Genomic DNA, 12,502 nt, shown 5'->3' on the forward strand with positions numbered 1-12,502 from the left:
ACAGCAATGAATGTGTATGCTAGTTGGTCAGAAGGGCAATCTGCAGACTATGAAATGGTTAAAGGGGCAATACTAAAGGCTTATGAGCTTGTCCCTGAAGCTGATCAATTAAGTTTAGGACCATAAGAAATAAACCTAATCAGACATTGGTAGAATTTGCAAGAGAAAAATAAATACTATGGGATCAATGGTTTCAATCACTGAAATTAAAGAAAACTTTTGATAATGAGGGAAATCACATTTATGGAAGAATTCCGGAACAGTATTCCAATAACAATTAAGACTTATTTAGACGGACATCAAGTATCAAAGATACAAAAAGCCGCAGTTTTGTCTGATACTTATGATATCTCACACAGTCACATGGGAGGAAATGGTCGCATGAGAGTCAACAGGCAAATTGGAGTAATAAAAAATATGATAATGGATAAGATATAAGTTCTAGAGAACAAACAGAAAGACGCCAAAATAATAAAGGATATAGGCTAGAACCTAAAAGTGATGCAAGGAAAATGGTATGCTTTCATTGTAATAAACCTGAACATGTTAAATCAGGAAATTAAATGGGAGACCTATTGCAATAGGAGGAACGTGCAGGGAAGCCTCAGAAAAGGTAGTACCAGAAAGGGAAATGGTTATTAAAACTGCGGCAGTGGTACAGGTGAAACATGTTCCCTCAGAATCAGGAAAGGGGAATATGGCTCAAGATAGTCCGGAGAATTTTTCTTTGATTGCTAGTAAAGAGAGGCAGGCTACTGGAGGTTTTGGATGTTTTCTAAGTGTTCCCTCACTCGTCCAACTAAATAAGCAAACAAATTAAAATTTTGGGAGATACTGGGGCAGGTCAATCATTGATGGCAGCTGATGCTACAATGTGTGTTCCATACAGTTTTAAGCAAGCAGTATTAATAAGAGGTATTAATGGAATTTATGCACCTGTTTCTTTGTGCAAAATCAATTTACAAAGTGACTTCATGAATGGAATTGTTACTGTGGGAATTATTCCTCGGTCACCTATGGGAGAGATAGATTTTATTCTGGGTAATGATTTAGCTAGTGCAGACAGTAATGAGGCAATGACTGTATTGCAGCAGGAGGCTAATCATGCTGATATCAACCAACCCTTGAAAATTACCCAGGATAGCAAAAAGTTTTATTGCCAATAACAAGCAACTGAAGGAAACCTGATCAATGTAGAGAACCAACTTTCATGCATAAAAGAGGAGTTTGCTCATGAAAGATGAGGATTGATGAGAGCAATTGAGAATCAGTCACAGTAAAACACTTGGCTGAGGATTTGAAATGCCTAAATGATAAACTTATAAAAGCAAGTGTGATGAAGGTCAATCTTCAGTTAAAACTTGATTAACTTCAAATATCAGAAGTCTCTACCAACTGTGAAAAATACCTTGAACAGGAAAAGGAATTGCTGATGAATCATAGCAGTTGGTTTAATGCAGAATTAAAAACCAAAACTAGCAAATTGTTAGAACATTGTCACGAAAAGAACGAGGTTCTTACAACTCAATGCAACCTGGGGAAAATGAAAGAGGAGATTTGTGGTATGAAATGTTGCAATTCTGAATTTATTCCTGTGAATAAAATCTCCTTGTTGAATTGTGATCCAGCTGAGAAAACAGCTGATCCAAGTAACATTAGCCATCAGCCTCAGTAACGGGCAGTATAGAAGCAAAAGTGCCTGCAGAATTGGAAATTAAGAATTGTCACCAAAAAGGACTGAAACTACAAAATGATCTGGAAGGGTTAATGACCAGAGACATTGATTTACAGGTGCTTGCCAGTTCAAAAACAACAGCTGGAATCCAGGCAAGCGGACAGTTTGCAAAAGGCCATTCAAAGCCTGTTGAGGAGTGGAATGATATCATTTGTGCATTATGTAAATGGCTTGAACGATCAGAACGAACCATAAATCTCCAGAGGGAGGAAGTGATTGATATTGTTCAAAGAGAATTGAAAAAGACCCATTTGAAATGGGATTGGGAGAAACGACAAGATCATAAAATGTTCAAAGATCAAACCAAGCAGGAGTAAGACATCCTTTTGAGCAAACATAAGAAGCATTTGAATAACATCCCTGAAACAGCTGAAAGAGGTTTGGATCAGAAGAGAAATGAGTCGTTAACACGCAAAAATGCCATTCAGACCTTCTTATCTCGAAATAAGAATTTACCACATTTGAGTTCAAAAACTGGGCTTGAAGATGGGATTATGCCTAGGGCTCACGAGAAGGAAGACTGAACTTAAATGAAACATTCTTTGCTGAGTTAAAGACCTGGAATAAGAGAAAAAATGCACAATGTTGAATTATGATGAGACTCTGTAAATTCTGCTAATCTTTCTTGTCACATTTGTTGATTTTTGGTTAAATCTTTATATTTTACGCTATGAGATGTAGTTCAGAGACGAGATGAATAGTTTTTTGTATGGTATGTAATAAGTTATTTGTCAGAAGTTTATGTTGTTAAGTTCTTGTAAAGAAGGCATCAAGCCATTGTAAAGAAACCTTTATCATCTTAAAGCTTGCTTTCTTTCGAGTGAAGAGGTGTGAGGGACCCCAGGAGAAAAAGAGAACGCTTACCTTTCAAGACAGAGATCGGGCCTCGGTGGCTGAGAACTACAGTTCCCAACAGGCTCTGCGCATCGGCCGGCTCTGAAATGGAAGCTTCTTCTTTCTTCCGATCTCAGATTCTGCACATGTGCGGGCGGAGAACGGCTGCACGTGCACAGTTGGTGTATTTTCTCGGTTATAGGTCGGTAAACGGCCCTGTGCACATGCTCAGTTTGTTTCTTCAGCTGGAAACTGTTCCTGCACGTGTGTGCAGAACAGAAAACAAGGAATAAGGTGAAACAGCAGGAAAAGAGAATCAGGTGACCTAGAAGAGAACAGAAAAAGCTGGACACAGGAGAGGGACCGGAAGCAGGTCCCAAAACCAAGTTGTCATCCCAAGCCAGGGAGTGGGGCAGGAAGTCGTCCCAGGAGCACAATCAAGTTAAGGGACAAGGTCAGGAATCTGAAACAGATCCTGTTAAGTCAAGTTAAGAGTGACAAGCAGAGGAAAAGGCTCAGAATTAAAGAGTTGGAGCTGCAGGGAGCAGGCTTTCAACGAGGTCAGCTTACAAGAAGTCAGAAGATCTGAGGAGACAGCTGAAGGTTGGTGACTCCATACATTGGCCTTTGAAACAGTGGTGTTCTCCTTGGCACAGCCGAATATCTGAGTATGGATGTGTGGAAGGTGAAGCTTGAATGCATGTAGAGATCCAGGGGAAAGGAACCTTGGAAAGAGGCCTGGAGGTGGATCCTTGTTCGAGATGTCCGAGTAAAAGCGTGGTTTTGGAGAGAAGGTGAGTTCTTCGAAGTGGAAATTGGAAACCCTCGTGAGGACGACAGAATTTCAGTGAGATCAATTGGTTCACAGTGTGACAAAAGTCAGGGGGGGTTGATAAGAAAGCCATTGAAACTTGGTTTTGCAGTATGGTGTGTCTAACCACAATTCACTTATTAGTTTACACGGACTATACATTTAGTGAAAACATAGAGTATAAGATAGATTTTGTAACTTGAGTTATCTTTACAGATGTACGTACAAATTCGTAAAGGTTTAGTTGGGGTAACATAGTGGTGTAATCTAATTTATCTTTTCCTGTTTAATAAATGTTGTATTATTTTGTTAAAAGTCCATCAACAGATTCCCGTGACTCTGTTCAGTAGCCACACTCCACTTTTCGAAACAAAAGAAAAAAGTTAGAGTCTCTCAAGCCAGGTTCCACCCTGGGATCTGACTTGTCCAGCAGCATCAGCTGGGATCATAAGTATACATATACATAAGTATACATATCAGGAAGGATTCACCAGCCGGGTCTCTTTTCACTTGTAAAAAGGTGACTGAGGGGTAACTTCATAGGCATCATTAAAATCATGAAAGGTTTTGATAGTGGATACAGAGAGAATGTTTCCTCTTGTCGGGGAGAGCTTGACTAGAGGACATCAATGTAAAATAGTCGCCAACCCAATAAGAAATTCCAAAGAAACTTCCATACCCGAAGTATAGTGAAAATGTGGAACTCACGGCAACGGAGAATGGTTGAAGTGAGTAGTATAATTAAGGGGAAGTGAGACAAGCCTATGAGAAAGAAGTGTTACAGAGAGATTAAGATGAGGAAAGATGGGAGGAGGCTCAAGTAGAACATAAATGCCGGCAGGGACTGCGTCAGCTGAATGGCCTATTTCTGTGCCATAGGTCCTCTGTAACCCATATAAGCAGTATGGATGGAGATTTGCAATAACTGGGGTCAGAAAATACAAACATGAGTAGTTCAGGGGTGCTCTAATCATCGCCGTTGGACAGAGAATCAGTCAAGAAATAATTGGAGCCTGTAATAAAGATAATGGAATCATTGTGGGGACTTTAACCTCACATCAGCAGCAGCTCCCAGCCCATTTACTACCACCAAGGGTAAGAGCAGCAAAGTCATAGGAATAGCATAGCCAGTATGCCCCACAAGCTATTTGTGTCTTCCTATATTTTAGTATGGTCCTCCCAATGAAGAATATCCATCAAATTAATATCATCTGCAAATTTAAACATCATAACCTGGTCCAAATAATTTCTGTATCAGGTGAACAAGGGCACCACTTGCTAACAGTGTGAAGAGCTTCCCTTAACGCCTACCCACTGGTTTCTGCTTTGTAGCTAACCTTCTGCTACCTAACTCCACATGACCTGAGCCTCTCGCTCAGCACCTTGCTGAATTGTAAGTTACCCAGTGGGGTACATTCAAGTCAATCACTTGGTGTAATATTGCCCATCCATACTTACTGGGTGTTCAAGTTTTAGTCGTTTTTCTTCAGATCTTTGCTTCTGTTTCAGGATTAGTTCATTAACTACAAGAGAACAGGAAATGATTACCCAAGTTGCAACCAAACGTGTAAACAAACAAACCTGTTTTAAGTTCACCTTAAATTACTGAGAACAAGCGTTTCCTCTTCTCAGCGCCAACTGAAAAGTGCACAAAAACCACTCTCGCTCCACTTTGGAGTGGAGGGTGGGGGCTACAGACTAAAGCTCCCTCTACACTGTCCCCATCAAACACTCCCAGGACAGGTACAGCACAGGGTTAGATACAGAGTAAAGCTCCCTCTACACTGTCCCATCAAACACCCCCAGGACAGGTACAGCACGGGGTTAGATACAGAGTAAAGCTCCCTCTACACTGTCCCCATCAAACACTCCCAGGACAGGTACAGCACAGGATTAGATACAGAGTAAAGCTCCATCTACACTGTCCCATCAAACACCCCCAGGATAGGTACAGCACGGGGTTAGATACAGAGTAAAGCTCCCTCTACACTGTCCCATCAAACATTCCCAGGGAAGGTACAGCACGGGGTTAGATACAGAGTAAAGCTCCCTCTACACTGTCCCATCAAACATTCCCAGGGCAGGTACAGCACGGGGTTAGATACAGAGTAAAGCTCCCTCTACATTATGTTATGAGTGCAGGACTTTACAACATGGTTATGTTTTAACTTAAGGTGAAACAGAATTTTCTCGAGAAGGTATCATAATAAACCTTTGCCCAGAGACAGACCCACGTGACCCAGTTATCCTGAAACCCAAACGGAAACCTATTGAAAATCAAACAACAGTTTTCACACCTTGATAGAGAAAGCAGACAGACAGACAGACAGAGCCAGAGACAGACAATTAACTTCCTGCTGTAAAGAGCAGAGGAAGTCTGTTTTAGTGTTAGCAACCAAGCAGAGTGCTGGTGAGAGTCTGATTTGGGAGACGGAGACTGAATAGAATAACTTCCAAAGGATACTAGAAGACATAACCCAGCATGGCAGGGAGAAGTGAGCCTGCTGGAAAGCTGGAAATAATTTGGGACATGTTCTTGTAATGCTGCACACCTCTAAGATGTATCTTGATTGCATTAGTTAATGTGAGAGTTTTATTTAATTTTTCATGGGATGTGGGCATTGCTAACAAGGCCAGCATTTGTTGCCCATCCTCAATTGCCCTTGAACTGAGTGGTTTGCTAGGACATTTCAGAGGGCATTGAAGAGTCAACCACATTGCTCTGGGTCTGGAGTCACATGTAGGCCAGACCAGGTAAGGGCGACAGATTTCCTTCCCTAAAAGACATTAGTGAACAAAATGGGCTTTTTTGACAATCGATGTTCATGTCATGGCCCGCATCACTGGGGCTAGCTTTATATTCCAGGTTTATTGATTAAATTTAAATTCCACTAGTTGCCATGGTGGGATTCGAACCCATGTCCCCACAGCAACAGCCTGATCCTCTGGATTACTCGTCCAGTGAAATCACCATTACACCACCATCCCCCCACAAATGCCTTTTCTTTAGATCAATGCATCAGTTGGTTCCCTGTTAAGTAATATTTGATCAATGTTGATTCTAGTTAGTTACAGTAAAAGTCTTAAAATGTGAAATCTTGTCATGCCATTCTTTCCGTCAGTTGCTCGGAAATTCCTCTTTTTAAAAAGTTATCGGTCCCAAAGGGGATTATAACAACTGGCCCATCAAACACTCCCAGGACAAATGCAGCACAAGACAGAGAGTAAAGGAAGTGGCTGCAGAAGACAGTGGAGGCATTGGTCGAAATATTCCAGAGCTCACTGGATTCCGTGAGGGTCCCAGCGGATTGGAAAACCGCTAATATGATGCCACTGTTCAAGAGGGGAGGGAGTCAAAAAGCAAGAAACTATAGGCCAGTCAGTCTAACATCTGTTGTTGGGAAAATGCTAGAGCCCATTATTAAGGAAGAAATAGCAGGACATTGAGAAAAGCTTAATGTTAAACAGAGTCAACATGGTTTTGTGAAAGGGAAATCATGTTTGACAAATTTGGTAGAGTTCTTTGAGCATATAACAAGCAGAGTTGACAAAGGGGAACTGGTAGATGTAGTGCATTGGGATTTCCAGAAGACATTCAATAAGGTGGCACATAAAAGGTTATTGCACAAGATAAGGGCTCACTGTATTGGGGGTAATGTATTCACATGGATTGAGGATTGGTTAACGCACAGAAGACAGGGAGTCGAGACTTTCTCAGGTTGGAGTGCCACAAGGACTAGTCCCAGGGTCTCAATTATTTACTATCCATATTAAATGACTTAGAGGAGGGGACAGATTGTAATGTATCCAAATTTGCTGACGATACAAAAATAGGTGGGAGGGCATGTTGTGATGGGGTACATAAGGGGTCTGCAAAGGGATATAGACAGGTTGAATGAGTGGGCAAAAACTTGGCAGATGGAGTTCAGTGTAGGAAAGTGTGACGTCATGCACTTTGGTAGGAAAAATCAAAAGGCAGACTATTATTTAAATGGACAGACTCTCCAAAAAGAGTGCAGCACAGAAGGATCTAGGTGTTCTTGTGCACAAAACACAAAAAGTCAGCATGGAGTTGTAGCAAGTAATTAAGAAGGCAAATGGAATTTTGACCTGTATTGCTGTGGGGGTTGGAGTTTAAAAATAGGGAAGTCTTGTTACAACTCTACAGGGTGTTGGTGAAGCCGCACTTGGAGTACTGTGTACAGTTCCGGTCCCCGTAAGATTCACTAGGCTGATTCCAGGGGTGGAGGGGTTGACTTATCAAGTACGGCTAAACAGGTTAGGCCTTCATTCATTGGTGTTTAGAAGAATGAGGGGTGATCTTATCAAAACGTACAAGATTCTGAGGGGGGTTGACAGGGTAGATGTTGAGATGTTTTCACTAGTGGGGGAATCTCGAACTAGGGGAAATAGTTACAGAATAATGGGACACTCATTTAAAATTGAGATGCGAGGGAATTTCTTCTCTGAGAGGGTAGTGAATGTCTGGAATTCTCTACCTCAAGAGTTGTGGAGGCTAGATCACAAAGTATTTAAAGAGGAGGTAGATAGATTTTTGAAATATTGGGGAGTTGAGGGTTATGAGGAGCTGACACGAAAGAGGAGTTGAGACCTGGGGCAGATCAGCCATGATCTTATTGAATGACAGGGCAGGCTTGAGAAGCCGAGTGGTCTTCTCCTGCTCCCAACATTCTTATGTTATGTAAAGCTCCCTCTCCACTGCCTGAAAAGCTCCAACAGGTGCAGCACGTACTACACACTAAGCTGACAAGAACCACAGGTTGCAACTTTAACTGAATGCATCGTCAAAAGAGTTAGAAGTTTAGAATTTGATGAGAATAGGAATTTGGTGCTGAGGAGAGAGATGCATCTTTTTGTCTTGAAATTTTGCAGAGATTTGCTTAAATTTGATTTAAACAGCGCTCAAGTGCAGCAGCAATGGCAGAGCCTCCTGAGAAGTAGAGCAGCAGACAAGAGACAGAGAAAACCTTAATAAGTAACAATGCCAGTGAACAGTGTGGGGAACAGGTAAGTTACAGAGGTGTATCAAGTGTACTGGTTACAGGCTAGCATCTATATCCTGATGTTACCTAAACAGATAGCCTTAAAAAAAAGAAAAATCAATACAATTTATCTATAAATAATATAGACTATCACTGAATGGTTGCAGCACAGAATGAGGCCATTCAACCCACTGTGCTCGTGCTGATTGTTGTTTTGTTTGCAGTTCAGTCCCTTCTGTGCATGAAGGGCACTGGAGGGACTGGGGTGTTTTATTGACCCCCTTAATCACTTTTTGATTTAATGTTGGTAAGTTTCCTTCAAATTTTATCTTTTGTTTTTGCAGTTTCCCTGAAAGGGGGTGCCTTTTAATTTGTCCCCTGATTTGTTAAATTAGTTTATTTGGTTGGACTTGAAAGAGTTGCTGACTCTCTGCAAGAGCAACTTAGCCAGTTCTACTCCTATTAATTGTCTAGCATCATGTAGGTGCAACGCATTAATGGAGTTTCTCTAATTAGGTTAATTAACAACTCGGATAATAATCCAATTTCCTTTTAAAAGCTACAATTACACCATACAGTCAGGCAGTGCATTCCAGATCCTAACCACTTGCTGCGCTATAAAGCTTTTCCTCATGTCACCTCTGGCTCCTTTGCCAATCACCAATCACTATTGACTGGTTCTTGACCTTTCTGCCAAAGCGACGTTTCTCCCCATCTGTCCAGACCCCTTATGAATGCCTTGATCAAATCTCCTCTCACCCTTCTCCTGCAAGGACAACAGCTCCAGCTTCAACAATTTATCCATGTAATTTAAGTCTCTCATCCCCAGAAGCATTGTGATCTTTTCTGCACTCCCTATAAAGTCTTCACACCCTTCCTGAAGCATAGCACCCTGACCTAGACATAATGCTCTAATTAAGGGGAAAGCAGTGTTTATTATAAAGATTCAGCAATACTCCCTTGCTTTTGTATTCTGCTATTTATGAAGTCCAGGGTCCCGCATGCCCCATTAACCATTTTTTCAACCTGCCCTGCCACCTTCAATCTATGCACTTGTACCCCCATGTTCATCTGCACCACCTTTAGAATTGTAACCATTATTTTATGTTATCATTTCTTCCTACTTCAATTTTGCTGACAAGACTGTTGTGTGATACACTATCGAATGCCTTTTGGAAGTCCATGTACACCACAAACACATTACTGTTATCAGTCCTCTTACCTCAGAACAGGGCTTTCAACTAATGGGGTCAGGGGATTGTGGTGGGGGTGGGGTGGGGGGTGCGGTAGTGGTTGGATGAAGGTAGATTTAGAAATGCAAAGAGAAAGGTCGAGGCACTGATTCTAGTTTACATTATTTGATATTCTTTTCTATTCTATATCCTGTAAGGATTCTATGTTTCCATTCTATGCATTGGAACAGTACTGTATAGTCATGTAGGGAAAGATAAGCAGAATGGGAAAGAAAGGAACAGAAGGAAAAGAGTTTAACAAAAATTGTGCATCAGCAAATAAAGTCACTGCAGGGAATAGTAGTAAAATAATGAAATTCAGGGTTCTTTGTCTGAATGCGCACAGCATCTGAAATAAGATGGATGAACCAGTGGCACAAATAGAGGTAAATGATTTAGATTTAATCACCATTACAGAAACGTGGTGACAAGGTGATCAAGGTTGGGAACTAAAGGTTCCAGGGTACACATTATTTCCAAACGACAGACAGAATGATGGCAAAGGAGGATGGGTAGCCCTCATAGTAAAAGATGAGGTAAGGACATTAGTGAGAAAGGATTTGGTCTCAGAAGATCATGAGGTAGAATCAGTGTGGGTGGTGATTTGGAATAGGAAGACATTGGTCACTGGTGAGAGTTGCATATAGGCCCTTGAACAATAGTTATACCATTGGGCAGAGTATCAAACAAAAAATTACTGGAACTTGTACCAAAGGAAGGAATAATTACGGGGGACTTTAATCTTCATATAGGCTGGGACATTCAAATTGGCAAGAGTTGTCTAGAAGATGAGTTTGTAGAATCTTTTCTTGACAGTTTCCTGGAGCAATATGTTGTGAAACTGACCAGGGATAAAGTGCTATATTAGATCTGGTATTGTGTATTGAAGCAGGGTTAATTAGCAATGCAGTAAAAGATCCATTGGGAAATAGTGATCATAATACCATTGAATTCCATGTTAAGTTTGAAACTCCAATCACAGTGAAGAATCTTAAAATTAAACAAAGCCAATTACGTAAATATGAGAGGAGAACTGGCTACAGTTAATTGGGTAAATAGACTAAAAGGTATGGAGATAAATGAACAGTACATTTAAAGAAAAAAAATCAAAATGTTCAGCAAAAATACACTCCATTGAAAAACAAAAACTTAGCAAGAAAGACCCATCCATGGCTCACTCAGGAAGTTTAGGATAGTATTAGATTAAAAGAAGAGGCTTACAATATTGCAAAAAGCAGTAGCAAGTCTGAGGACTGGGGGTGTTTTAGAAACCGGCAAAAGCCACCAAAAAGTTGATAAAAAGGCAAAATAAACAGAATGAAGGCAAACTAGACAGAAATATAAAAACAGATTGTAAGAGGTTTTATAAGTATATAAAAAAGAGAAAAGGAAATGAAAGTTGGCCTCTTAGAAGCAGAGACAGGAGAAATTATCACGGGGAATGAGGAAATAGCAGAAGCGTTGAACAAATATTTACTCTGTCTTCACAGTAGAAGACAAGTTTTATACCACAGAATCTTTAAAGTGCAGAAGGCCATTTGGCCCATCAAGTCTGCACTGGCTCACAAAGATCATTCTACGCAGTCCCACTCCCCTGCCTTATCTCCATAACCTTGCACATTCTCTCTTTTCAGGTAACAATCCAATTCCCTTTTGAATACCTCAATAGACCTGCCTCCACCACCCTCCCAGGAAGTTTGTTCCAGACTCCAACTACCCTCTGTGTGAAAAAAAATTTTCCTCACAACATTTTTATCCTTTTGCCAATTATCTTGAATCTGTGCCCTCTGGTCCTTGATGTCCTCGAGTGGGAACAGTTTCTCACTATTTACCTTGTCCATACCCCTCAGAATCTTGAATACCTCTATCAAGTCTCCTCTCAGCCATCTTTTCACCAAACAGTCCCAACCTCTCCAATCTATCCTCATAGCTACAGCTCTTCATCCCGAGAATCATGCTTGTGAATCCACTTTGACCTCTCTCCAATGCCTCCACATCCTTCTCAAGCATGGTACTCAAAGGTTTAATGTTCGCAGTTTTCCAGTCCTCTGGCACTGCCCTTGTCTCTAAGGAAGATTATCACTAGTGCCTCTGCAATTTCCACTCTCACTTCCCTCGGTACCCTTGGATGCATTTCATCCGGTCCTGGAACCTTATCTATTTTAAGTAAAGATAGCCTTTCTAAAAATCCCCTTCTTCTCAATTGCAAACTCTTCTGGTGTAGCAGTTACCTCCTCTCTCACCTCGGCCTGGGTAGCATCTTATGTGCAAGTTCCCTTTTTTATCCCTAATAAGCCCTGCTCTTTCTTTTATCACCTTTTTATCATTTACATGCTTATACAAGGCCTTGGGATTCCCTTTTATGTTTGCTGCCAGCCACTTTTCATGCTCTCTCCTTGCTTTTATTAGTTTCTTCACTTCCTCTCTGGTCCTTCTATATTCAGCCTGATTCGCCAATGTATTTTCTACCTGACATCTGTCATACACCCACTTCTTCCTTTTCATCTTTACCTCTATCTCTCTCGTCATCCAGAGCACTCTGGATTTATTTGCCCTATGTTTCCCCTTCAAAGCCTGCAATACTTTTTTTTTGAAGATGGTCCATTGTTCAGCAACTGTCTTTTCTGCCAACATTTGATCCCAACTCAGATGCATTCTCACCCCATCGAAGTTGTCTTTCCCCCAGTTAATCATCCCTTGTTCCTTGTCCATTTCCATAGCCAACCTAAACCTTATGATACAATGGTCACTGTCCCCTAAATGGTCTCCCACTGTTGCTTGATCTACTTGGGCCAATTCATTCCCCAGAGCCAGGTCCCACAGTACCTACCCTGCCATTGGACCGGAAACATACTGCTGCAGAAAATTATTCTGAAGACATTCCAGA

At 41.2% G+C, this 12,502-nt stretch overlaps 1 protein-coding gene across 1 annotated transcript in view; it reads right to left on the reverse strand.

Moving 5' to 3' along the window:
• The window catches only part of LOC121288933 (E3 ubiquitin-protein ligase COP1-like), a 98,733-nt gene that overhangs the window by 37,032 nt on the left and 49,199 nt on the right, over window positions 1–12,502 (reverse strand). The window contains exon 4 of the mRNA XM_041207801.1: window positions 4,839–4,903. Within this exon, the coding sequence (XP_041063735.1) occupies window positions 4,839–4,903 (65 nt within the window). The remainder of the gene's footprint in view (window positions 1–4,838; window positions 4,904–12,502) is intronic.

Source organism: Carcharodon carcharias, chromosome 16, assembly GCF_017639515.1.
Source record: "Carcharodon carcharias isolate sCarCar2 chromosome 16, sCarCar2.pri, whole genome shotgun sequence".
NCBI lineage: Eukaryota > Metazoa > Chordata > Chondrichthyes > Lamniformes > Lamnidae > Carcharodon > Carcharodon carcharias.